Here is a 27819-nt window from a genome sequence, read left to right as displayed (position 1 = left end):
TAAATGACTTCTACCAAATCTGTAAGTTTCGAATCCAAAATACAAATACTTACTTTAATTCCGCTCGAACAATTAGATACTAAATTGATGAGCCGGTAGATGGGATCGAAATTGTTTACAAAATCGAAATATGATGAGAAATCAACAAAAACATTGTCTTCACATTCCCGCTGCAAAATATCGGAACACAAATGTCAATTTTAGTGCTTCACCTTAACGATAGGGGCGTACCCGTCGCCGACTGAAGGGACCTGGCAATTCGTGATCCTACGTAAGTTTTGAGTCGGTAAGGTCAATGTTATTGTTCTTTGTGCGTTGTTATTGTTGATATCAAAACGGGAAGTGGGAAAACAATATTTTACATTAATTTTGTATTTATATACTTTAAATCACGATTCATTTTCCTTGACACTTCGTTCATTGAACTGTCGACGCAGCAAATTGTAATTGCAGTACATACCGTAAACGTCAAATAAACGTTTTGATTCTTAGAAATTCTTATTATGTCATTGCGAATTGTGCAAAATTAAAATTAAGCAGTAGGGCATTCCAGTAATGACTGAATGTCATCTGTCTCACTAGGTAATAATTTGTTATGTTTTAAGGTACGTGCACCGTACTAAAATTGTGCCGTGTATGTATAGAAGTGTTTCCAGCCGGAACATATTCCAGTGATGATCTCCCAAAGATGCATGAGCTATTCACTCAAGTTCTGAGCAAAAAAGACTTATCAAAAGTGAGTTAAAAAGTATTTTAAGATTTTAACGTATGCGTGAACATTCCATGAAGTACGTAACCATTCCCTGTTTTGTATACTTAATTGGTTTATTTCAGGCTGGTGATCTATTCTCTGTAGCAGATCAAGAAATTGTAAATGACCTGACGGAAGTAATAAATAAAATCTCCGAAATCACTAGCTTGCCTGATTATTTAAATAATGACAATGATCAAAGCGTAGTGGAAATTTGTATTACTAGAGTTACATCTGCCATCAGGTATGATTTTATAAATATTAAATGTTTAAACTCCTTTAATATTTATGGAATAGGGTGGTTCTTTAAATACATGTATGATTGTTTCGATAATGGTTGTATGAACCTAAAGGAATTTGTTAAAATTATTGTACGGTTAATCCATACAATATGTAATTTTTGTTATGTGACGTATCATTATTAATATTTCCTGAGTATAGAGAAACCGGCTCCATCGAAAAACATGCTGCTGCATTGGTGGGACTTCTTGAATCATGCCTTAGCCATAACTTGAAACCATCTCCGAAGGATGAAGATCCACCTCATGCTAAAATCTCTTCCGATATCATCTCTTGTTTATTTTTGGTATGAAGGTATTATTTCGCATTTTGGATAATCTTTCTCTCTGTAACCGTTGCTCATAATCGCCATGTTTAATTAGAATTACAGTAAGAAGGAGGTAATGAAATGTGCCTTGCCTGTGGCTGTGAAGTTTCTGCATAAGGGTAATCGGGAACTCTCCAGGAATATGTCTTCCTATCTCTCCCTGGCGGCAATTGAAAATGCTGATCTATTAAGTCAACATATTCAACCTATCATTGACTCAATAATCTCAGGTTGGTTGTTATGTTAACAATGAAGCCTTTAATATAATTATTGCTCATCAGATATTATTTTTATAAAGCAATATTTTTGCTCAAGCTCTGGCTGAATTGTAACTCAGTCAATTAAATTTGTATGCCAGTACTTGATACCAACGAATACCTTTAAATTGCTATTACATAGTGGTGGCTGTACTAATTAGCTTTATCTTTTCATGGCATTTAATGTCATATTTCACCTGCTTGAAGAATGTATCCAATGTCTTTATTTTTGGGGAATCATAGGTAACTATGCATTGGCCAGGGTACTACCGCAGATTTATGCGGTGAACAGTGATGCTCTTCATGAACATACATTGGAACTTGTGTCACTTCTTCCCATATGTGAGAATGCCGAACGTCTTGCTCTTCTCAGCTTATTTGCTCTCATTGCCAAGAATAAACCTGCAGTAAGTGAACTTTTTGTGTAATGTGTATATTAATTAGTTTGGTTTGGCTCATTATATGGATTTTGTTTGTGACAGCTTCTGACTCATTTGATAAAAATAATGTTTATGCAGATTACTTCGAGGATTATATAGTTGCTGAAAGATAATGTTTCTAAATCTCTTGAATAGCTTGGTTAAATCTGAATGGGATTTGTCATTCAAGAAAATCTGGTAGCTGTTATTAATATTTTAGGATCTAACTCAAATGTTATGGGATAATTTCTAGTGCCATGATGTGTTGTGACTTAAGGTTCAAATGCATTGTGTGATAAGCTTTTGAATGTAATTATAATGTAAGACAACAATATTTATCAGACCTTTCGAGTACCATCTAAACATCCACCATTTCCTGCTATGGGTGCATCCTATAATGTCTTCTTTAGTTGGTTAGCAAGGAGTCTAAATAAGCTGTATTAATTTTTAAAAGTCCATTTTCAATTTATTTCTTTACAAACCACCTTGAGTGTTTTAATTTGGTGTTTTTAGTGCATTTTAGTGTTTCAGCCCATTTCAAATGGCCATCATAGAAACCCCATCATCAGCATCACCTTATCCAAAATGAGCAAATTGTATCCATTGCATCCCAAAAGAGGGAGATTTGTTAAATACTACAAGGGGGGTATCGGCAGCTTTTAATTATTACTAAAAATAATCCAGAATTTTTATTTGCTATTCTTAAGACTTCTCTTCATAGCCATCATCCATAGTTATAAATATCTCCTTGTGTTTCTTGACCTTTCAAAGGCTCTCATTGTAGAACTCATGAGATGGTGTCGAAAATATTTTTTCACCTCTTGAATAATATCATTTGTGCTGCCCAATAATTGACTCCTCAGTAGTTTTTTACATTCTAGGAATTCAGGAAAAGTCACATGGGGCAAGATCGCGAGAATAGGGTGAATGTGGCAAAATTTCAGTCAGCGCTCTGATTGCCAGTCTTGCTGTGGTTGAAATTTTAGTTTGTACCATGTTTGCTTCTAAAAAGGATTTGGTATTCATGGCACTCCGTGGGTTGACACCTTTGACATGTGCAGTTCTTTGTAAATAATTTTTCACACCCTGCCATGAACAAAGTCATTCTCATTCAAGATCATTTGGATTGTTGCTCTTCCATCTCATGGGATAAAATCTTCCACTTTCTTTACTGTGGCAGGACAGTATCGTCCATGAGTGATGGCCTTCTACTTCTTGGATCATCCGTAAGGGACTAGTGGCCAGTATGAAAATTCCTTTTCCACTGTACAACTGCGTCTTGTGATCGTCTGTGATTTCCATAAACAGCCAACATCGTGGATATATTGGGCATTGTGACCTTTTAAATGAAGGAGCTTAATCACACTGGAAGCCTCTATCTTCTTTATGCTGCAGAGTGACTTCAATCAATGGCTTCCTTAAATAAACAAATCAGTATTAATAGTGGTAATTCACTACATTGTGTGCGTAATAATTAATGAACATGCAGAAATAATCAGATATCTTTGTTATTTTTTAGTAATAATTACATTGAAACGATACGCCCCACATACATATTTGGGTAAATTATTTGTAGGTTTTCCACTGGGTCTGGGTGTCAGCTGTCGACATTTCCTACTCCATCATCATCCTCAGGGCATTGAAACCAGGTCATGATTTTTTTTGTCTGTATGTATCCACTTTTTCGGCTATGGTCACTCCTGATTTGCTGTTGCTCATATTGTCTCTACTCCTTGCTGTCTTTATTTTCTGGGGCACAGGCTGATGGTGGATCCTGTATCTTTTTTGAAGTTTTTTTCTCAGCAGAGAGATGTATATTGCGTCCTATGTCAGATGGTCCCAGTAGCCATTTGTTCGGCTAATATGTTTGGTGTCATCTGCGAGAATTCATCCGGCTTTGCTCTGCAGTGGCTGATTTTTCAGAATTGCTCAGTCTAATGCATTATCTTCTGTGATCCTTCATTCTAGTTTCTATTGTGCAGCCCTTATTTACATTGAATTTTTATTTGTACTCACCTAGGATGTGGTGAACTCCTGGAGTCTTTAATCCCCTGATGAGATGGCTTCATAGTTTCTCCTGTGCCTTGTGGACTATATTTATTTTTTTGTTTCCTCAATATCCTCAAGATTTGCCTTGTAATGGTGTAAATGTATGGAAGATAGACTCTGATAATTGGATAATTAGTTTTTCCTTCTTTGAGATAATTTCTGAAGTCAGAAGGTTTTCTATGTGAGCCTCCTTCCGGTGATCTTTGCCAAAGAACCTTTTCAGGGCCGGATGGATATCCATCTCTTGTATCCATTCTTGTGGAGCGTCATCTTTAGTTGTTTCAGTTCAAAAGGCAATATTTCTTTTACCATGGCAGATTGGGCTCAGTGGGCGAGAATGGAAAGGGTTGCTCTCTGTTGGGAGGGTTGTTGGTGATTCAGTCCATTTAGTTAGAGGTATGTGTGTGCCGGCTTCCAATACAGTCTTCCTTTCATTAAATCTGGATGTCAAGAAATAGTAAGCTGTGGTTTTGCTCTATCTAAATGGTGAACTTGGATGTTTGGGTGCTGATTGTTCAAGCACATGTAGTTCAGGAACTCCTGGAGTGTCTTCGTTCTGTGGGGCCAGACAATAAAGCACTGTCCACATAGCAGTGGAAATGTTTGCGTTTCTGCTTTGTGGAAGAGAGAGCTCTCTCCTCAAAGTCTTCCATGAAGAAGTTTTCGATTACTGGTAAGAGTGGTGAGCGCATGGTGATGCCATCTGTTTGTTTGAAGAATTTCCCATTGCACAGAAAATGAGTTGATGTAAGCATGTGGTGGAATAAGCTCATGATATTCTTGTTGAAGTGAGGCTTCAGGAGTTAAAGCGTCTCCTTTAGAGGGACACATGTAAACTAGAAAACAACATCAAGGCTGACGAAAATGTCCGTTGGGTCCAGTCGAATATCAAAGATATTTCTGATGAATTCAGTTGAGTTTTATGCAAAGTTCACATCTGCCCACTGGAGGAGCAAATATGCTATTGAGATACTTGGTCAAGAAGTAGGTAGAAGAGCCAAAGGTACTCACCATTGGGCTCAGGGGAGTTCCATCCTTGTGTATCTTTGGCAATTTTTATAGTCTAGAAGGCATGTGAGCCTGAAGTACAAGGTTCTCTGAGGGCGGTGATGGAAGTTAGTTATTGAAATATTGGCATCTGACACCATGACACGGAAAAACCACAAAGATTTCCCTGCAATTCCTACCTCAACCAATCCTTGCTTTCCTCCCTCCCTCCTCTTCCCCTCTGTCCAGGGCTATATATACTGTGTTTGACTTGTATTTTTACCTGATGATGTTATACCATAACGAAACCTAGGTCGTAATAAAAGTGTTTTATGTGGAAAGGCGAAGTATTTTAAATTTAATTTCAATGTTTAGTAACTACATAAATGATAAATTGGAAAGAATAGTAAGCAACATGGCGTATCCTCTGACCTGGAGCCTTTCATTAAGGGTTGCAAAAATGCATCATTATATTTAACAAAGTGAAGTCAGTATTTTATTTTGGTGTTTTGGAGTCAAACTTTAAAATAAGAAAGAATAAGCAATCAATTTTTTCAATACTTGTTAGCCTCTTGGTAAAATGAATAATAATCTGTAAAAATGAAGAAGAAACATTATTAATTATGTAGCAAAACTAAAATAAAGCACATTCTTGCACAGTGCAGAAAAATATTTTTACGATTAAGTAACGAATAATTAAAATCTTGAAATAGCATTTATTCCTCGTCTAACTTTCCTTTAGTCTGCTGACAAAATGAACTCAATAGTTGTTCTGCACCTGGTAAAAAACCAGCAATGCATCCATGCTAAAAACATCAATGCACCCTAAAACCACACTATGGCCTTGCACATTTACAAAACATCACAATAAAAGTTCTCATTATAAGAATGTACATCATCTCTCTACACCTACCTTTGTCTATATTAAAAGCAGGATTAGTGAATTGCCATTTAGTGTTGAGGTATAAATACTTCTTTTTTTTATTTCTTCAAAGATATACCTGAGACAAGTCCTTTGCTGTGGTGTACTGCAGTAGAAATCCCATTTTAAAATTGAATACCTTGATCAGTATCATGCTGGTAAGAAGAAGACCAAGTTATATAATCCAGGATGCCTTAAGAAATTATCACTTTTGTAATCTCTTCTGAGCAGTCTCTGTATAATATTACAATCTAGATATATTTGAAAAAGTGCGTCAATTCATAGATAGCTATTTTTTATAAGGTGAATAAATTGATGGAAGCATCTTTTATGTACTACTTTGTAATTAACTATTTTATCCATCAATTATTTAAGTGTGAAAAGGATTTAGGATTCCTGTAGGGTTTGAACTAAGTGGCATACATTCTAATAGGTGTTGTTATTAATTGCAGAGTTGTGATTCAAATGAGAAGAACAGGGAATTGGCTATAAGGTGCTTGAGGAAGTTTAGCAAGTAAAGTCCACTTGATCCAGATAGCTAAGAGGAAATGTTAAAATGATTATGCTGTCCTCCTAAATCCTAAAAATTTCTGGTTTATTCCTGCAATTATGTATCTTTACAAATTAATATGTATGCTTAACTAATTTTTGTTCACCAACTTCTTTGCAAAGACATGAAATCCAAATCTGTAATTTAGGAATGGAGGAATTTTTGATCGACTATTTTGTAGCAGATAACCAGTTATAAAGAAGAGTGTGATGGGCAGTTTTAAATGGTCATATGGTTTAGGTGTTGTCCTATCATGATTTTGTTTGTCATTTCCCTTAAAGAGAGCTGTATCCCTACTATTCCATGTATGCTGTTTAATTGCAGAGAAAAATTTTTGTATTACAGCTGTTGGAGCCCAGTGTGCCTCAGTTGTGTGAGCATCTATGTGCTGGCGCAACTGCTCCTGCTGCCATGCAAGTCTTCCTTGCCCTTGCATCATCCCGTCCACATATTCTTGTTGACCATTTAGCTCAAATCAAAGGTGCTGCTGATTCCCATCCTAACACATTATGCCTTGCTGCTCAAGTTGTTTCCTCTGTGGGAAAAATAAGCAAGGTTGGTATTCACATGATCTTTTTTCTCTTATTTTGCGTTTTAGTCGGGATTACATGTTTCAGGAATTGAGTAGGTTTCACTCTAAACTTCATAGTTTCAGGCTTGACTTTAAAAACCTTATAATAAATTTGAAACTCCAATAGCCGTAAACAGTTTACCTTTCTAAACAAAGTGAAAATGAAATTAATTGGCTAGCGCCACAAGTCAAAAAGGGGTAAAGGTAAAAAAGGATAATGAGGTAGGTAAAAGGGGTAAAAGGTAAAAAAGGAGAGGATAAGAAAGGTGAATACGAATACGCGTATTTCGGCCACTAAGTAGCCCTCTTCAGCGTACTGAAGGGTAATCGTCACTACAACACAAGTCGAAGTGAGAAGGGGTAAGGGCAATCCGAAGAATATATAGTGTTACATGTGTGGGGGAAGGGGGGGGGTTGTGAAAAAGACAAGAGCCAATGGACGAGGCTGATAGTGGAGGAGTTTGAAACGATAGGTTATGTAGTGAGGGAGAGGGGGAATTACACGGTCAAAGAATTTATTATATATTAGATTTATTATATATTACTAGCCATAAGAGCTCATTCCTATCAATATTTTTAAAAACCTTGCAACAATATCAGTTTGTGAAAATCATTTGTCTTGACCGGGATTAGACCTGGATCCCTTGATATCTGGCCAAGGACTTAGCCAGTTAAGCTACTGAGGTGTTCTCATACACTCCGAGATTTTGGGGGTTTTAAAGGAACAAGATACTGTGATGAAATACCGTGCATACAATGTCACGGGCAATAGTAGTTTTGCGCAATTCACTACAGTCCACGAGGTTGTAGCCCACTGTAAACATTAGGGGTGTTTCACCTTAGGCAAATTCCAAGAAACTGCTGGAAATGCTGCAACAGTAGCTATTAACGGAGTCATCTGGTAAATGTGCATTACAATGCAACAGTTTTGGGGGTTTTAAAGGAACAAGATGCTGTGATGATATACCATGCATACAATGTCACAGGCAATAATAGTTTTGCGCAATGCACTACAGTCCACGAGGTTGTAGCCCACTGTAAATATTAGGGGTGTTTCACCTTAGGCAAATTCCAAGAAACTGCTGGAAATGCTGCAACAGTAGCTATTAACGGAGTCATCTGGTAAATGTGCATTACAATGCAACAGTTTTGTCACAGCATTTTCTTCCTTTAAAGCTCCCAAAATCTCAGAGTGTAAGAGGACACCTCGGTAACTTAACTTACTGAAGCAATCAGCCAGACATCGTTGGATCAAGGTTCCTATTCCAATCAAGGCAAATGATTTTTACACTCAGAAGTTGTTATCAAGCAAGGCATATTTTCCAATTGCTTTAGTTGGACAGGCTGGGTGAAATATGTGTGAATGCAATGCTTTTCATTTCACAAGTTTGAAAGTCTGTGGGTATTTTGGAAAGATTAGGGAGTAAATGTTTTGCATTATGCATTTCAGGACCGTGCTGAGGAAGCTTTGAACTTTGTCCTTGAGCACCTGCCTAAAGCAGATAGGGGCAGCCAAGGAACTCTGTTGCGGGAAGCTACTCTGTTGTGCACTTCATACCCCAGTCTTTTTACAGAACGGATGCTTGCTGAAGTACGACAGGCAAATAATAACAATAGCAACAGTAGTGGAAGTACAAGTGATGCCTCATCCCTTGCCCAAAGACAGCACAATCACACTCCCCAACCTCAAACAAGGTTTGATTTATTTATTTCCCTTAATTACTCATGTTTGAAAAGTGTTGGGTTCATCCATCACCTTTTCCCCTTATCTCAAAGATTTTTCTTATCACACCCAGCATGTTCTTGTCTTATTTCAGGTATTAATGTTAAACACTATTTACATTGTAGATTATAACTGACTTCGAGGCTTTTGGGTCGGTTGCTGAAAGCAAGTGCCTGATTAACATTGTATCTTGAGAAAATGGTATTGATCACATCAGTGCATTGCTGGTAGATGGTTTAGGGAGGGATTGGGATATGAGAATCTGCTCTTGAAGCTTTCAGAAGTTGGTGTCTGTTTACTTTATGGTCATTTTATCTACAGTTGTTGGAGTATGTTCTTTGTATTCTTGTGATTCAGCTAAATTGTAATAGCCTGTTGTCATAATCAATCCAAGATCGATGTCACTCTCGATCCTTCTTTCACCGGGCAGCATTTCAAATTAGCCTTGAGGATTCCACTATACAGGTTGTGGTAGGATAACTTCCTTTTCTGAAAGCGTTTTGCATCTGAAAAAAAAGGAAGTTATGTTGCTGCACCCTTTACAATAGATGTTTGGTTTTTTCTCAAGTTAGTGACCACCCCATACAGCCAGATATTATGACGTAATAGTGGTACTATTTTTTATGTTATGGGGCCATTTTGGTGTGCAGCCTCAGCATGCCTGATGGGAGGAGTAAAGAGACCTAAATGCTCACCTGTGTTCATGCTTTGTCTGTGGCATAAATGATATTGGTTCATCTGCTAGAGATTTTCAGCTAGACACCATAGTATTTCAGTTTTTCACGTTTTAGGAAAGGTTCTGTCCTGATAAATGGGAGGAGTGATGCCCACATTGATGTTCCTTGACAATGTCTCATGGACACGTTTCTTTGTATTGGCATGTACAAAATGTCTGCCAACCTGGAAAACTTGAAACAAGTCACTTTCCTGGATATCTTTGGGAAAACTTATGGAATTTGATGGGTGCTCTAGATAAATTAGTATTTGACTCATTTTAAACAGGAGCGTTCCCTTTTTGTCATTTTGAGATATATATGAGAGGCCACTTATTCCAGCCTAGGTTTCTCTGTTCTTGATAAAGGCTTCATTAATCTTTTAGGAATTTCAATGGTATAGATTGTATGGATGACAACAACTGTACCGCGTCCTGGATGTGTCGTCAGGTTGAAATGACGTTTGTTGCATTTTAGCCACTCTATTCAGTATTTAATGTCAGGCCATGGAGCTCTTTAATTGGCTGGAGTCTGGCTTATTTTGAGTACCCTGATAGGTTATTCCTGGGTGAGGTCAAATCACTTTTCCACATCCAGTTAAGCAGTCCACGCGAAAGGTGGTAACACTGTTGTTACAAATTGATGCTGCTGTCGCTGTGGTAGGAGAACTGCATAATGACAACTGACAGGTGTAAACAGTTTTTGGGTTATGTACTTGTTAGTGCACAGACTTGTCTGATTTGTTTGTCCGACTGTAGAAATGGAGGCAAGCAAAGGAGAGCTGAGGAGTGTGGTTCATTTTCTGGTAGCTGACGGTGCTGGAGTATGTGAAATTCATTTTCTCATGTCTGCTCTGTATCATGAATTCTGCATGTCCCTGACCTTTGTGCATGAGTGGCATAGGAGATTCCAAGAAGGATGCACATTACTGCAAGACGATGCACACTCAGGACAGGCCCATTGAGCTATTACCCCTGATGTGATAGGGAGGATTGATGGCCTTATCCGGGAAAACCGACTAGTCATGGAGGAAGAAATTTGTTCATTTGGCATTAGCTATGGCTCCGTGCATGCCATTATCAAAGATAACTTGCGTTTCCACAAAGTTAGGGTGCAGTGGGTTCCTCATCAACTGACCGAGGGACAAAAGATTTACAGAATGGCATCATGTCTGAGTAATCTAAGAGTGTTGAGGCGTCATTGTAAACACACAGATCTAGACATACAAGATGGAATTTCAGTTGTACTGTAGATTTTCCATCTCCCTAAATTTTTGAAACTCTCCTTGGTATCAGAGAAGCAGCAGTTTTCCTTTGTGTGCCTTTATGAAAATGTTTATGCCATTGCTCAAAAGAGTAAAGATGCTTTCTCAGAATGAGGGTGACTTAGTAAGTACAAAATGACACATCTACTTTCCGTCAAATTTACTCAATAGTTTTCCAAAATTTTAGAACATCAGGAGTAAATATTGATTAATTTGAGCAAAATGCCCATAAATTATGATGATATCGTCTGTCAACTTTTGCTCACAAATCGACTTCCATTTGGAAAAATGTAGGTCTCCTTTGAAACCTAAATGAGGAATTGCAGTACTAGCTCGTATTTTGCAATCTGTGTCATTTCTTCTGTTGTTTTTCCAGTGGCAGCAACTCCCAGCTTGTGAATCAGATGCCTGGTGGTGTGACCATCGTGAAGGTGAATGGTGGGAGTAGTGGGGGAGGAGGAAGCAAGCAGGACCTATTGCAGCTTCCTAACCCAGCCACCCCATCATCACTTCTGTTCCACCCAGTGGGTGGGCGCAGGGATGCATTTCCAGGCACTGTCTCTCGTTTACCCCTCCACCTCCATCCTTATCACACCCATTTGCACCAACACCCACACCCTCACAATCACCCCCACAATGGCCACCCACTTCTAAGACCCATAGCACCACCTCCCCCATCTGCAGGTGCACCAACGCGACCGAGGAGTGCCACCAGACTTGGATCTGCAGTGCATGTCAACCGGAGCATGACAAGGTTGAACATAGGTATGCCGTAGCTTGCTTCTGTAAATGCTTTGGAAGATAGTAATAGTGTTGTCTTTCAGCCATTCTCTAATTATTGGATAAGCATTAGAGATTTCATTAAAAAGCTGGCAGTAAGTGGTATTAAAGGGGAGGTTTAAAATCAGGATGATCCCAGTAATGGTCATCCCATTGGTGTGGGAATATTTACATTGGTTATAATGTATTTGTCCTACTATTGCAATTATTTTGCAAAGAACACTCAAAAATGATGCCTGAGAGGAACCCTAGTGGTATTTTTTTATAGTCATAGCCTTGTGATTTTTAAAGAAATTACATGCTCTGATTTGAGAAAAATAATCCATGTATTCATCAGAGACTATATCGTATACCATGTTTGATTGCATGTAAGATACACCCTCATTTCAGTAGGGCATGCAAAAGAAACGTTTTATCAATCTACACCAGAGGGACGCCCTATCCTCTTTAAGTTCTAGATCCTTCTTAGTTCCTCGCTGTTTTGTTTAAGTCGTGATAACATACGATCAAGTTCATTTGATATCTTGTTCAAACCTCTTTCAACATTTCAGAACCAAACAACATGATATTCACGTAAGATAATAGCAATGAGCATAATAATAACTATCCCAACTACAACATTCTTAAATTGAATAATAAACACATATAAGTAAATATGATGATCTTAATATATTAGATTCAAAATAGGTAGTGCTGACTTCCCAAGGTAGAAACAATATTCAGTACTAAATGTTAACCCATGGAGTTTGAATGTTGACATTTATAAGACACGGGTGATCTTTTTAAACCATAACTTTGGAAAAAGGTGCAGCATATATGCCATCAAATATTGTAATAATCTCAGTAATTTCTTCATGGCCCCATAACTCCTAATGTGGTTCCAAATCGTTTTCTAAAAAAGATGCCCAAGTCTTATGTGAATATAGCATAAGTTTTTTTTCTTATTTCAAAAGGACCAACCGTGGGCATAGCCAATGGTGGAGGCTCCTCTGGAGGCACTTTGAGTGGTGGTGGGGTGGTTGTTGGTGGGAGTGGTGCCAATGGGGGGAGCAGGGTGGGATCATCAGTGGGTCTGCATAAGAGCATGACACGTCTTAGTTCAAGTCAGCAAATAAACCTTGGCGGTGGCAGCAGTGGTGGTGGGAGCAGTGGGGGTGGACTTGTCTCGATCCATCACCACCAAATAGTGGGAGCAGGTGGGAGCAACCGAAACAGTGTCGCAGCTCTTGGCAGTCGGCATAATCTTGTTCTCCAACCATCAACTATTGTGGGGCTCCCAGTTAACAACCATGTGTCCAGCGGTGGTGTGACAGTGACTACATCACCTGGCACGGCCAGTCCCACCAAAAGTATGAGGTTAGTACATAAAAGTAAGGTCATAATATGGTACAGATACTTAGTGAAATAACACAATGCACACATCAATGTGTTCCAAATGTTCTAAAAATAAACATTTTATTACATAAGAGAATAAAATATTTGTGAGCATGTGCAGTAAAAGCTCAAATTTTAGTTTATGATGGAATCAGGAGAAAAATATGTAAAATTTAATTTAAAATGATGTATTATTAATATCTAATTTTTAATATTTTATCTTTTAAAGTGGAGGAGGTAGTCTTAGTGGTGGGGCCGCTCTGCTGAGAGAGGAAAAAGAATTGCTGGTTTCATTCCCTCCACTTCCCCTGCATCATACAAATCCAGCATCCAGGGGAGATATATGTAAGTTGCTCAGTTTTTATGCTAATACCTGTGTTAATATATATTATGAGGGTAATAGGAAAAGTTCTTGGAGTGGAATAGAAATAAGCGACTTACCTCCGTGAAACGTTTTTATTTTCTAATGCATTCTCCCTGTACACTAATGCACTCGTTCCAATGATTTTTCAATGTCTTCATACAATCTCGAAAATAAGATTCCTTCAGGCCTGCAAAATACCCGTTTACTGTGGCTGTTTGCTCTTTGTTTGTGGAGAATCTCTGTCCACCGAGGAAAATTTTTAGCTTTGGGAGGAGATGGAAATCTGATTGAATCAAACCTTTCTTTATGAAGTATCTAATCACTGCTTGAATCTCAATTTTTTCCATCTTCACCAACCACTACATGGGGACAACAACAGAGAGGCCTCGGCACCACAGATCTCTTCCCAGAGCACTGATATGTTACGTGTTTACTCATAAAAGATTACATATTACAATGTGGGAAAATCATTGCGCTAGCTCAGACATCTGGAGGTGATTCGGAGATCCTTTCTAACTCTCCTCGTACATAGTTGACAAGCTGTATTTCTGAATGTATGTGAGCACCTGCGATACAAACATAGTAGAAAACTTTGAATAGCAGTTTAATTATGTACTTGCATAGGTTTTTCTTGGTGAATTCTTAGATGTTAAAATTAATTTTGCCTTATTTTGATTCTATGTCATTTTTACCGCAGTGCCAACACTTCTGCCTGCAGCTCACTCATCCATTCACCGCCTTCATCATTCATCATCCCCTTCACCCTACCATCCATACAGTGGTGGAACCAGTAGCCCCCTGAGTCAGTCAGGAAATGCCATATCAACAACCCCATCCTTGCCTCCTCCATTCTCACCTTCCATGATCTCATCGTCATCATCTTCCTCCCCACCCCCAGTTCTCCCAATGCCCACCCTCTCTTCCTCCCAGATGGCCATCGCCCCACCACCTCCACCACCCATTGTGCAGCATCGCAGGAACCACAACAATGCAAATAACACGAGCGTGACTATTATATCTCCAGGGAATGGTCAGCAAAATATGCCTGCTTCCCAGGTGAGCGCAATAAGTGTTAAATGCTGTCTTGCCTTCTAATTACTTTTAAAAGATTTGTATTTTAGGAGGCATGATGAATTGAGATTCTTTGTGTGCAGTGGTTTCATTTTCTTAAATCTAATATTTAGCCTTTTCTCTCTCAGACTTTTGTATGTTTATTCCTTGGCTTGAGTGTGTAAGTTTTCCAGTTAGCCTCAACAATTCTGCACTGGCAGATTGTACTGATAAATATCATGAGTGCCCAGCTGACTTATAAGATTAGCAAGTATACAGCTTGCGGATCTTAAATCCGGACAAGCACACGTTTCCTAGAATGAGAATTCCTCGCTGGGTTAGCGAAACCTTCCCTAGACTTCTCTGAAGCATTATACTTAGCCACAATATTGTAAACAGTTGATCTGGGGTACCAGAAGAGTCTAACTATTTCAAAATATAACGCCCTGTGCAAACACTTTCAATAATAGTGGCTCTTCGATTGTACTCTGCACTTGTGTGTAACATCTGGGCCATTTTGAGGTTATGACTGTTAAATAGATGCCTTTGGCTTCAAGAATGTCAATTGCAACCTCCTTTGGAACATCTATATGACGTAAAAATACAAATTGATATTTTTCCGGATTTGAGCACCGCACCATGTGTAAAAAACCCTGATGAGTAAACAAGAATCTTATGTCATAATGTATCCAAACTTGCCTTACTGTATATTACCATTGTTTCATTTTATTAGAGATTTAAAAATTAATTTTTATTCATTATGCCTCACATTTAAAGAAATAATCTGTATGATTTAAATATTCACTTATGGTGTATTCATAAAACTATAGACTAAATTTTTTTGCATGTTTAAATTCTTTCAGAGGATCAGTGTATTTGAACCATTTCCGATGAGGGATACAGTTCAGCACTTCTGTGAGAAACATCTGGACAAAATTAAAGCCTACATGGACAAAGTGTCGGTGAAGATACCTCCTCCTGCCAAATGCACTATAGAGGGTATTTATTTTGTTATTAGTTAAACTATTTTTCTTTCTTTGACACAAGACTGTATAAACTTCAATGTTTTGGTTCTTAATTTTCAAAATGATAAACATGCCCAACAAAATCTTAATTTTATATAACTGCTTGGGACAATAAATCAGCCTAATGTAAAATTGCGAGTTTTTCTGCCATTATGAATAAATCATTATTTTCTTAATATGTAGATTTTTTGCAGGAAATTCGTTGTCTAGGATATCATATTTACTAAAGGCATTCTTTATTGAATAATGAAGTTTATACCAGTGAAGTAATATTTATGATCTATTCTGAACCCTGCAAATCACATTGGGAAATAACCTTGGTTTAACTGTGTAAAACCATAATTTTTTACTCTTTATTTATCAAGAAAATAAATTTTTTAAATGTCAATCACATTACCTTTCACTACAAAAATCCTGCATGTGGCATATCATGCACGAACGAGATAAATGCAATGCAAGCAAACTTCATGGCTCAATAATTAGTACTTGGCTTTTGTATTTTATATTTGGCAGGTATAGGCATGTTGTTCTGTTTTAATTTGTGTTCCGCCCTGTCTTTTTGTTTCCATACACGTGTGCATGTTACTCCTACTCTTCTTTGAAGAGAGGAAAGCCAAGAAACTTGCAAAGCTCCACTTTGCGTGCCAGGGGCGGGGGGAGCACTGCCTTTACAGTCGCACGTTTTTTACGATGAAGACTAGAAATCCACGTGTCTGGATCCATTTGATGTTCTTAGCGCTTCAGGTAAAAATATACATTGTCATTTCTTTTTAGTCTCTAACTTGCATGCTCTGCCCATATTTTCTGTGCACAAGTTTTTATTTGTTTTGTTCAAATACCAGTTGTGCTATTATATTTTGTGCTTTTATTGAAATAGTTTTTGATTATGCAAAATGTGTTTTCCCTTTAATTTAGAGGTGTGAGTATGGATTACCTAGCTTTTTGTAGTGCAATTTTTATTAAATCATGGTGTCTAAAGTGTAAGAATTAGAAAGCACATGAGTTTTTTATCCTTGGGAATTACATGGAAATCCCATCAACATGGGATTTTATTCAAGCGTAATGAAAATATTTATTTTATTTTCATGGTATATTGTGATATGGTAGATGGAAAACTAGTTGGCTGATTACAAACTGTATCAACTTCTTTACATACATGCAAACCTCAGAACCATAATGGGGTGGTCCACCCTGAAATGTAGTTAAATTTCATTCATAACATTTTTGCATGTATTTTGTGTGCTTCTTTCAAACCATCTAGATGGTTTATTTTAGCGTACAATGGTGGTTTGAGAAGTCATTTCAGAAATTAAATCGCCTTAATTTTTTTTTGATAAATTATTTTTATTTTTCAATTTATATAGTGTCCTTTTAGGCTCATATATCATCTAATTCTGCTCCAGTTTGTTGATGCCCTCCATATAATGCTCCAACTTTGCGGAATAGAAATGCAATTTCAACTCACACCAGGGATCCTGCCATAAGAAATCCATGTGCTTGAAACTGACTTGCAAAACAGTATCTCATACGCAATCAAAGTGATGATTTATGGATAATAACCCTCACCAGAGATTAGCACAAAACATGCAATCAACCATGCACATCCTGTAATCGTTAATAGGAAAATACGAGGGTCATCCGGAAAGTAGTACCCGTTCGTGCCGCATGAAGTGCTGACGACGCGAGTAGCCGCTGGACAAGGTCAGATAGCTTCAGTGGCTTGTCTGCCTTCTCTGAGCCAAGTTGCGTGACGCTAGCATTGCCTGTGTTGTTTCCGTGATTGTTTACAATGTTTAAAAAAATTGAGAACGCCGCCAGTTGTGAAGTGAGGGCAGTGATTAAATTCCTCAATGCAAGAAACGTTCGCCCATGTGATATTCATCGCCAATTAAAGGAGGTGTATGGAGACAATGTAATGGACGAGTCGTCTGTTCGGCGGTGGTGTCGCAACTTCAACATGGGGAGGGGGAACACACACGACGATGAGCGTTCGGGGAGACCGTCTGTCATTACAGACCAACTGGTGAGCTCAGTTGACGAATTCGTGAGGAACGATCGGCGCGTCACAATTGATGACATCTGTGAGCATTTTCCCAATGTTTCTCGAACAATTGTTCATGAAATTGTTAAACACCATCTGCATTATGCAAAAATTTGTGCAAGATGGGTCCCTCGCGTATCTCAATGAGCTGGCGGCGAAGGACTATGCAGCAGGAATACAGAAACTTGTCACACGTTATGACAAATGCCTTAATTTGCTTGGAGATTATGTTGAGAAGTAGTTTAAAGTATCCTCTTTCAAATAAAATTTTTTATGTTTGTTAATATTTACTTTTGTGTCTTTATTTCACGAACGGGTACTACTTTCCGGATGACCCTCGTACACTGTATGAGTTTTTCTGTCACTATCTTACTCGCTACCCTTATGCACTGCCTCTGAGCACAATTTCTTGCACTGAAGGTGTTCCCTTGTGGGTTTCCTATGAGCTTACAACTTAGTTGTTAATGATAATTTTGAACTTAATGGTGGAATGTTGTTGCTTAATATTCTACAATGTACATATTTTCTTGTAAAGTTTAGTTTTCCAAATTCCTTTGTTAAGGAACGATATTTCATCTGCTAATAGTAATGTGCTTCTTAATGTCAATAAATTGAATGAATATCTTGCATAATATTATGTTTAAGTTTTGTACATGATGTGAAAAAATTGAGTCAGAATTCTTTCTTTCTTCAGGCAAGATCACAATCTGCTCTTAGTTCTCGGGACACATCTGTGAGTAGCCTAAAAAACTGTTGGGATATACTCAAATGTGAAAACAAGACTTTCGTGACCCTTGTTACATCAGCATTTCCCTGTAGTAAGGTAAGATTTTCATTGATGATTGTTATTAAGATAAAAAAAGGTCTATTAATGAAAGCGCTGTGGTGCTGTGGGCATTTTTACTAATAAATATCTTTCCCATTTCTTTCTATAAATGAAAGTTTCATGGTACACTTTTGACCCTTGAATACCTTTAGGTTGGATTTTATGTGAAGGATGGTTATCCAAATGTGAAAATATGTTTAGCTGGGTCATAAAGAGTTGATCTTTTCAAACGTCAATTCAAAAAAATGACCAAGTTCTGATGAAAATGGTTGTGTTTGTTTGAGAGATTTTAGTGGTCTAATATTTTAAACTAAAGAGATCAAGTTGCATGCCTTTTAATAGAATTTGTTTCGACTAATTTTTCCTTGCATTAAGATTCCTTTTTGTCAGAATTTGTTGGAGAAGTTTTTTGTGATTACATATTTCCTAATTTTAAATTATGTATCTTAAATTTATTGTTCATTATATTTGGATCTTATTAAAGTGATGAATTTCTTTGTGTTCCTGCTTCTTATGCTCCTCTTTAAACTCTGTCATTTCCTATAGGATTCAATGGTCACTTTTTTCATTTTCCACATTCTAGGATCAAGAATCATTGCTGAATGAACTCAGAAATTCAGGATTTTTTGATGTATTTGAGTATAATGGGGGAGCTTTTAGACAGTGGGGCTGTTTTCTGTGCAACCACCCTGACAGAGCTGTTGGTTTCTTAACTGAAGGAGGAGCCCCTGTAATTGAGGGCCAGCTTCAGGAGAAAAAGAGAGGACGCTGGAGACTCTTCAAAAGGTGGAGGACACGATATTTTACACTCTCTGGTGGTCATCTTACTGTGAAAGGAACTGTAAGTTGAAAGTGTTTATACTAAATTATTTCCCTAATGTTCTAAATAAAAGATGCCAAACCTTTTCATTCTGCTGGTCACAAAGGTCCTTCCAGAAGTATCAGTGGTACTTATCTATCAACAGTCTAGTTTTGATCTTCAATCTATCAATAAGAAAATGTTAACTTTCTGTGAATTGATTGAACTTAGAATGTAAGTTTCATTTTCATAATCTTTTTTGTTTGGAATTTAAGTGCCTCATTTCAAGTATCAAAATCTTTTGACATAATCTACCGTACCCTTAGAGTATATCATGGGTTGAATCAAATGATGTACAGTGTTCAGATTATGCCTTAGGACTAAAGTTTGGGAACCTCTGTATTAATTGATATAATTAATTGCTGTCTGCTTATAGGATTTAAAATCTCCAAATTTTATTGCCACAGAAGTTGTTAATATTAGGTGCATCTTTAATTTCTGAGAAAGAATTAACAATTAGTTGTTCCTTGTTGTATGATATGATTGTTAAGTGATACATAGTATGTTTAATGCCTTGTTAAAGTAGTTCCTTAGTCATTTAGTGCCACTATCATTACTCATGGTTAAACATTTTAGTTAACTAGTTATCAGCTAAGCTAACTACTAGCAGTTAAATTTAAGGAACTCTATGATGACCATTTTCTAACCGTTGAATATGAAACCATGGGTTATCCAATTTTTAGTTTAAAGCTGTCGGCAGTGCATAGTTTGATTGACTTTTGTTTTCATCTCATACCACCAAATTTTGTTTACTCTTGGTTATGTTATATAAATTTAAGGGTTGACATGCTCTAGAAATGACAAAGCAAGCAAGAGGCACAAAGTTTTTTTAATAAAATGCTGTGATCATCTTTGAAATGTTTCAAAATCACAAATTGAATAGACAGAGCGATAACTTACAATTTTCTAAAATAACTATGATAATAAATTAAGATTTAGTAAAGTAGTTTTCAGTGCGGCACTTAACTGCTTTTAACATGTGGTAACTTTTTCTCCTTCATATAATGCGAAATGACTACTAAGACAAATATATTCAATGTAGGCAGTCATGATTAAAGATGCAATGACATTATTATTTTCTGAATTTGTATCATTGACCTTTATATTTTAGCATTTAATCAATGAATTTCAAAAACCCCATTTATTAATAATTATTAGAAAACGAAGTATCAAATTATAAGTAATCTGGATTTTAGCATATTCTTGAAAAATCATAAAACTTACATAAATGAATTAATGGACTGGGTATGGTGAGTGAAATCGACTTGGGTCTTCCCCTTGGTTAGAGTCTACATTGCTGCCAACATTTTGATAACCAACTTGGTCATTTGTTGTCTCAGGCGTAACTTTGTGGAATTTGCATAACATATTGAAATGTAATGAAATAATTGACTTTGTAATTCCACACACTTTATTTAAAAACACACGACTCAGGTTTCGACGTTGAACGTCATCATCAGGTGGTCCTCATAGAAGCACGCTGGCTATATATACCTTCTGATCATAGGAGGGGGGGGTTGGTCAGAGAGGGAGGTCGGAGGGGTAAAAAGGTTACAATGTAGCTGGGAAGAAAAGAGAATTACATTTTTGATTTAGAAGAGTGGTAGGTCTAGGAGTGGGGAGTGGGAGGGATACAAAATTTCGTTGGCAAGATCATCTTTCCAACGGACACATTTCAAAATTTCTAACTGCTCCAAAGCATCGAGCCTTTGACCTTTTTCTTCAAAATGAATAATTTTTGTCACAAAGTCACTTTTGTGATCACTTTCGATGAGGTGTTTTGCAAAGAGGGATGTTATGTTCTTATTTTTTACACATGTTTGGTGTTCTTTAATCCTTTCTTTAAATTTCCGTCCTGTTTGTCCAATATACTTTGTGCTACAATCCGAGCACTTTAACTCATACACTCCACTCCTCTCGTTTTCGGGGACTTTGTCTTTAGTGTGAGAGATCAGGTTCTTAAGGCATGAACGACTGTAAAAGGCACATTTAATTTTTTCTTTAGGTAAACTTTTAATTACTTTTTGAGAAATAGTCCCAAGATATAGTATTCTCCGCCATTTGGCAGTGGGATCTTTTACATGTTCGGGGTTGTAAATGTGGCTTAAGGCTATTTTTGTAAGTTTATTCCGGTAAAGTTTATTTATTAGATCTTCTGAATACCCATTGTTTACTGCTAACGTTTTAATTACATTAAGTTCCTTATTTACATTGAATTTTGACATAGGGATAGCGGTCAAACGGTGGATCATTGCATGAAATGCCGAAAGCTTTTGGGTGAAGCAATGCCTTGAAGAGGAATTAATTAATTGGTCTGTATACATTTCTTTCCTAAAAATGGAATACTGTAACCCATCTTTGTCTTTAGAAATGGATAGGTCGAGGAAATTCAGGGAACCTTTTTCCTCTTTTTCACACGTGAATTGTACATTAGAATTGATAGAATTTAGATGTGCTAGAAACTGATCTAGTTGCCTATCAGAACCTGTCCACACACAGAAGACATCGTCTACATATCTTAACCAACAAAATACATTATTAATGAGAGGGTAGGCTGAGGAGAAAAAAAAAAGTAAAAAATAAGAACATAACATCCCTCTTTGCAAAACACCTCATCGAAAGTGATCACAAAAGTGACTTTGTGACAAAAATTATTCATTTTGAAGAAAAAGGTCAAAGGCTCGATGCTTTGGAGCAGTTAGAAATTTTGAAATGTGTCCGTTGGAAAGATGATCTTGCCAACGAAATTTTGTATCCCTCCCACTCCCCACTCCTAGACCTACCACTCTTCTAAATCAAAAATGTAATTCTCTTTTCTTCCCAGCTACATTGTAACCTTTTTACCCCTCCGACCTCCCTCTCTGACCAACCCCCCCCTCCTATGATCAGAAGGTATATATAGCCAGCGTGCTTCTATGAGGACCACCTGATGATGACGTTCAACGTCGAAACCTGGGTCGTGTGTTTTTAAATAAAGTGTGTGGAATTACAAAGTCAATTATTTCATTACATTTCAACTTGGTCATTGTCGTTTGGGCATCTGATTGCCGTTTTATTGCTTTTTTCCCCTACACATATGTTTTTCCTGGGATCAAGTGTCTTCTGATTATTCTGAAGACCACTGCTTTTATTGGCCTTTTATTTTTCCTGCTTACTGCTCCGCATTTTAGAATAGATCTCCAGGTATTACATAATTGAAAACCTGATTCCCCATTCAAGTGATTCTTCTGGAAGTGGATATCTCAATAGCTTCTTGGACCAGCCCATCCCAATAGCCATACTGGGAAAAATAGAGGAAGTATACATGTTTTAGGTCTGTTTGAGGTAAAATGAAAGGATAGTGGGATTACTGAAGTGATAGTTACTGAATAATATACAGCAATGGGTAAGTGAGCGAGTGAGGGGTGGCATTAATATTGAATAAAAAAGTAGGAAGTTTTGTAAACCTAGAGCAAACGACTGATAGAATACTATCCATAGAAATAAAAGTGGAACAAACAAATTTTATCATTGTTCAGGTATAAATGCCACTGAGCAATCATAAAGAGGAAGAAGTCGATAGGATATACAATCATTTAGAGGACATAATGGAAGGTGTTTCTGGGGGGAGTATTTCATAGTTTAAGGTGATTGAAACGAAGTGGTAGGTGAAGGAAGAGATGGTGGTGAAAGTACAAAGATATAAATAATAAACAAGTGGAGTGAAAGGAGAAGTAAGGTGGAAGATGCAGAGTGAGGACATGGATAGTTTGCTGGGAAAGGGTGAAATTGGTTTGCCATATAGCAAGGTTAAACCCTGTGAGGAAGTAAGAAGGGGAAGTCATTGCTAAACATCAAAGTTAAGTCAGGAACAGTGTTAGTCAAATCAGAAAAGATCCAAGAGAGATGGAAGGAATATATTGAAGAACTGTATGATAAAAACATTAAGCCAGCAAGATTAGTATTAGGAAGAGAATATGATTTAGATGAGGATAGCTTAGGCTCAGGATTACTTGATAGCAAGATAGATTGATAAATAGTTTAGGGAATTGAAATCAAATAAGGCCGTGGGGTTAGATAACATTCTTGTGAAACTACCTTAAGGTTTAGGTGAATGTTGGTGGGAGAGTCAATGAACTAATTCATAGCATTTATGAGAAAGGAATTTGGCTGGAAGACTGTCAGATTTGTCAGTTTGATACAACAAATCACAGATCAGCATTTGTTCCTATTCCCAAAAAGGTAAAGGCATCCATATGTGAGGATTGCAGGACCATAAGTTTGACTTGACATGCAGTTATAGTGGTTCCCATCATCACCAATTAAGAGGATGGAGAACAGGGCAAATGATGACATAGGAGATAATCAATTTGGGTTTAAAAAGGTGAGAGTCATGCATATTTTCATAGCAGTAATGAGGTAATCAATTTGGGTTTAAAAAGGTGAGAGTCATGCATATTTTCATAGCAGTAATGAGGTTTTCTAATAGGGGGAACATTAAATACAATCAGGATTTGTCTGTTTCTTAGATTTCAAAAAGAAGTTTGATAGGGTAAATTGAGTATAATAAATGAATGTATTGCAGAAAATAGGGGTAGATTAGAGGGATATGAGATTTATCTGCTACCTGTCCATGTCTCAGATTGCTCAGATGCAAGTGGTGCTTAAGGAGTCTGGATAGGAAGTGTTACGAAGAAGATTGAGGGAGGGTTGTCCATAATCACCTGCACTATTCAACGTATACGTGGAGGAAATAATTGAAGAGGATTGGGAAGAACTGGAGATAGGAATGAAAGTTGGTTGGGAATTAGTAAAATCAGTTAGGTTTCCTGATGACCAAGGTTTAGTTTGTTAGTAAGCCAAGGGGTTGCAAACTTTACTGAGTGCTTCGGAAAGTCAGTGAAATAGGTATTGGGTGGGAATAAATATAAATAAAACGATGTTTATAAGGTTTTTGAAGAAGAGAAAAGCTAAGTTAAACATTAAAATAGGACAGCAAATACTGGAGCAGGTAGAACAGTTTACTAATCTCGGAAGTCTTTTGGACCAAAATGATCCAAGTAGTGGGGGCATTAGGAGAATTGCATTAGCCTAAGAAGCTTTGACAGGTAGGGAATGAATAACAGGGATAGGTATTAAGATAAGGCAGGTTAAAACTTAGACAGAGAGCATACTTACGTTGGCGCAGGAACATGGCTATTGAAGCAGGATGATAGGCATAGATTGGAGGCTTTTGAAGTGTGGGTGTGGAGAAGTTCAAGTGGACAGAGGGGAAAACAAACAAGGAATTGCAAGGCATGGTGGGGAGGAGATGGGATTATTGGCAGAAATCACGACAGGAAAGATAGGTGCAAAGCATATTGATAGGCGATGGGATGTTGAAGACTGAGGAGAAGGGGAGAACGAGACTTGCAAGGAAGTGGTAGGAATAGGATGGGGATGTTGGATGGAATGGAGGAAGGAAGTATTCAGAATTGAAAAGGGGCTTGTTATAACGCGGAACATTAGGTTATGTTTTGTTAAGAGAGACAAGGAAAATTGTCTGGGTCCTTATGGCAGCTTGTGTCCATCAAAATCCTACCTTAACCGGTAGATTACCTAGAATAATTAATTTAATAAAATTTTTTAAATTATTTTACATTTTTTAAGTGTAGTTTTCCAGTGACATTTGTGGCCATAAAAATAAAGGTCTTTTGAAACTTGAGGGAAAATTAGCTGTAAAACTTGCTTTTGAGTTAGGCGTTCATTCCAATGAATAATATATAATATATATACCAATGCGTCCATTTTGCAGTAGCCTGTAGTGATTTTTGGGGACAGGTGTCACATTTAAAATTCATAATGATTGATGAATATTTAAGGATATTCCGCTGTTATGTTTAGCCACTAATGTTTACTTCTTTCATTTAGAATGACCGGGAAGAAGTAGCCACCCCAATCGAGTTACACCAGATAAGGAGTGTCAAAGTGAGCCGTGGTGGGCGAGGCGTTGGTCTCGGTGCACTCACGGGCAGTGGGGCTGGTGGTGGGGGAAGTGGGGGAGGGACTGGTGGCCGTAACATACCAAAAGCATTTGAGATATTCACAGGGGATCGATCTCTAGTACTCAAGCCGAAAGATGGACACAATGCAGAAGAGTGGGTACAGTGGCTATCGATAGCTGTTGCACACTCACAAGCAAGAGGAGGTGATGGCAGCACCAATGCCTCAGGTGTTGCCAGTGGGAAAAGTAATTCTCTGCCTGCAAGAGGGGCAGGGATGAGAACTGCTGTTTAGTGCTCTCCAACTTGGTGAGTCATAGCGGTGTTTAATTTGCGATTACTTCATGTTCTTATTCTATCAGTGAGTACTTCCCATTCTTCTCAGGTCTTCCACCGGGTCAATGGCTCCATAGCTGCCGGCAGCTATGGAGCCATTGACCCGGTGGAAGACCCGAGAAGAATTCACCCAACTAATACGCCGGGAAAGCACCAGATCTTTCAGTACTTCCCATGATTGCATTTTCAGTTGAAATGTATTCTTAATGTATGAAGGGAAAAATCTTTCTTCATTGAATTCTCACCGTTAATCAGATTTTCTACCTAATAAATTGCCATAAAATGGGGGGATACATATTGTGAAATGTTGATGTCCAGGATTTAAGGATATGAAATTTTATGTAATTAGACCTTGCTGAAATGCATGCTTGGTACTCAGCAGTACAAATGTTTTTTTTTGTCAGAGGTATAATTATCCTGATGATAACTTTGTAGTGATGGATTTTTTCTGGACCAATGGCTTTTAACATCACATGCTGTTAAATTTGCAATAATTCTCTCATGGCTGTGATCTTAATTTTTCCTCATGCCTAATTAATGTTATCTGAGCTATGTACAATGCTAGCAGCCTTGTACAATTTGTTTCATATTAACCTCCATTGAGTTATTTACTGTATGTTCAATCATCGTCAGTTATCACTGGTAAGAGGAAATAATTAGTATGGAAAAATGTGTTTGATTATTGATAGAATTAAAGTTTTTGTGCAGTTACAATTATTCAGTCCATGGGTAAGTGCCAGTCAGGTCGCAGTCCATGGGTAGGGTCCTCTCTACCCATGGACTGCGACCTTGTGCGTTCCAATGACCCCTAGAGCTGTGCTGGCCGGAGTAATGATCATTACTCTAAATAAGCACCCATGCCAGATAAAAAATCAACTGCTTGAACAAAGGTTATGAAGTCTTGGAATTCCATTGAGAAAGCAGATGACTATTTAAGAGAAATAGTTGAATGATACCTCATGACTACTGACAACCCACCTCAGTGAAATTTCCTATGATGGTTATGACATGACCAGCAGTGAAATGCTAACATTTTAGTTCTTCTTTGATGATGGCCCCTCTTTTCTGCACTTGGTATATATACTAGATCCCGTATCAATTAGGAATCAAATAATTTATGTCCATAACAAAATCGTTCTTTATTAGTTAATTTGTCTAATTTAGACAAGTTTTCTTGCAACCTTGTTATTGTATTTATGGTATTGATAGTTTCTAGATTGCCAGTGATTTTCAGAGTGGAAGTTTTGTGTGAAATTGGCACCTTTTGAGATCAAGTCTTAAGTTTTGCTTGATGCACAAAACTTAAATTTCCTAGTTCAAAGAGATCATATCAAAGTCTTTCTACGTACATTGGAAAAGCTTGATTTTCAATTAGTAGGGTTTGAATTATTTTATTGTTCATCAGATTACTTGTATTTCAAGATTTCATTTTTTGTGCAACTCTTTTGCTATGAGCATTTCACATAGTTACATTTTGGCATATGTACTCCACATTGAAACTATGGGAATTTGTTACTCTCATATGAACTATTGCATTTTTTTTTACTATTTGTCGATGAAAAGCTCTAATTCCACCCATTTAAAAAACCCATTCTAAAATAAAATTGTACTTCTTTTTCAGATACACCTACAGTGAGAGATTTTTAGGCTCTTTTTGTCACTGCCGACTGTCTTTCTAAGTCATTCCAAATTGAAGTGTGTAAATACATGGTGCAGATTTTTTTAATGCGCTTGTCTGTCTTTCGAAAAATAATTTTTTTTTTAATCTGAACTTGACCTGCTCAAGTTTTTATGTACCTTAAGGCTCCCATCTAACTGTAATTACCCATGAAAATTTTTATAAATATCTATTGACATGTTTGAAAGTTAACCATGATAATGTATTTGCTCATATAATTTTATCAGCTACTGACTTGAAGAAATCAATGCAAATATTTATAACATAAGTTGTAGGCATCACATTATTTGTATATTTTTGAAATAGTTTATGCCACAGTTTGTACTTAAAATAAAATTTATTTATGTTACTTTCAATGCTGGATGATTTATTTAAAAATTAATAATCATTTATATTCCAACAACAAAATGTGTGAAATATATATACAGCATGGTCTTCTCTTTCTAATGATATTCACATTTTGAAACATGGGACTGCAATAACTTGGCACCGACACCCATAAGAAATCATCTACCCTTTCCCCCAACTTTATTGGATGATTTGCTTTTAGTTCTGAAAATCTGCTTCCTCTGCTTCTTTTCCCTTTGAGCTCTTTTCTCTCCCTCTTCAGCCAATGCCTTCCTATGCTCAGTTATCCTTTTATGCATATCCTTCCTCAACTTGATTTGCTTTTGATTGTAGGTGACTTTTATCCTCTTCATTAGAGCTGCAAC

The 27819-nt window shown here is 37.3% G+C and overlaps 2 protein-coding genes across 2 annotated transcripts in view; one reads left to right on the top strand and one right to left on the bottom strand.

The window, feature by feature from the left end:
* Positions 1–246: 246 nt before the first annotated feature.
* melt (ventricular zone expressed PH domain-containing protein melted) lies at positions 247–27462 on the top strand. Its single transcript, XM_071589623.1, has 19 exons — positions 247–286; positions 606–736; positions 835–995; positions 1193–1337; positions 1414–1588; positions 1859–2022; positions 6888–7097; positions 8564–8808; positions 11190–11585; positions 12647–12949; positions 13197–13312; positions 14029–14387; positions 15245–15380; positions 16011–16150; positions 18142–18270; positions 18857–19114; positions 25022–25085; positions 25155–25401; positions 27050–27462. The coding sequence occupies exons 2-18, from the start codon at positions 689–691 to the stop codon at positions 25385–25387; spliced, it is 3282 nt and encodes a 1093-aa protein (XP_071445724.1). The 5' UTR covers positions 247–286; positions 606–688; the 3' UTR covers positions 25388–25401; positions 27050–27462.
* LOC139691766 (ribosome biogenesis protein BMS1 homolog) overlaps positions 27448–27819 on the bottom strand; it is a 28330-nt gene continuing 27958 nt past the window's right edge. Inside the window, exon 22 of the mRNA XM_071589622.1 lies at positions 27448–27819. Within this exon, the coding sequence (XP_071445723.1) occupies positions 27613–27819 (207 nt within the window). The 3' untranslated portion in view covers positions 27448–27612.

Source organism: Hetaerina americana, unplaced genomic scaffold (assembly GCF_022747635.1).
Source record: "Hetaerina americana unplaced genomic scaffold, ioHetAmer1.1.p SCAF_4, whole genome shotgun sequence".
NCBI lineage: Eukaryota > Metazoa > Arthropoda > Insecta > Odonata > Calopterygidae > Hetaerina > Hetaerina americana.
The sequence above is the reverse complement of the archived record's forward strand: the minus strand, read 5'-3'. Positions and strand labels throughout refer to the sequence as shown.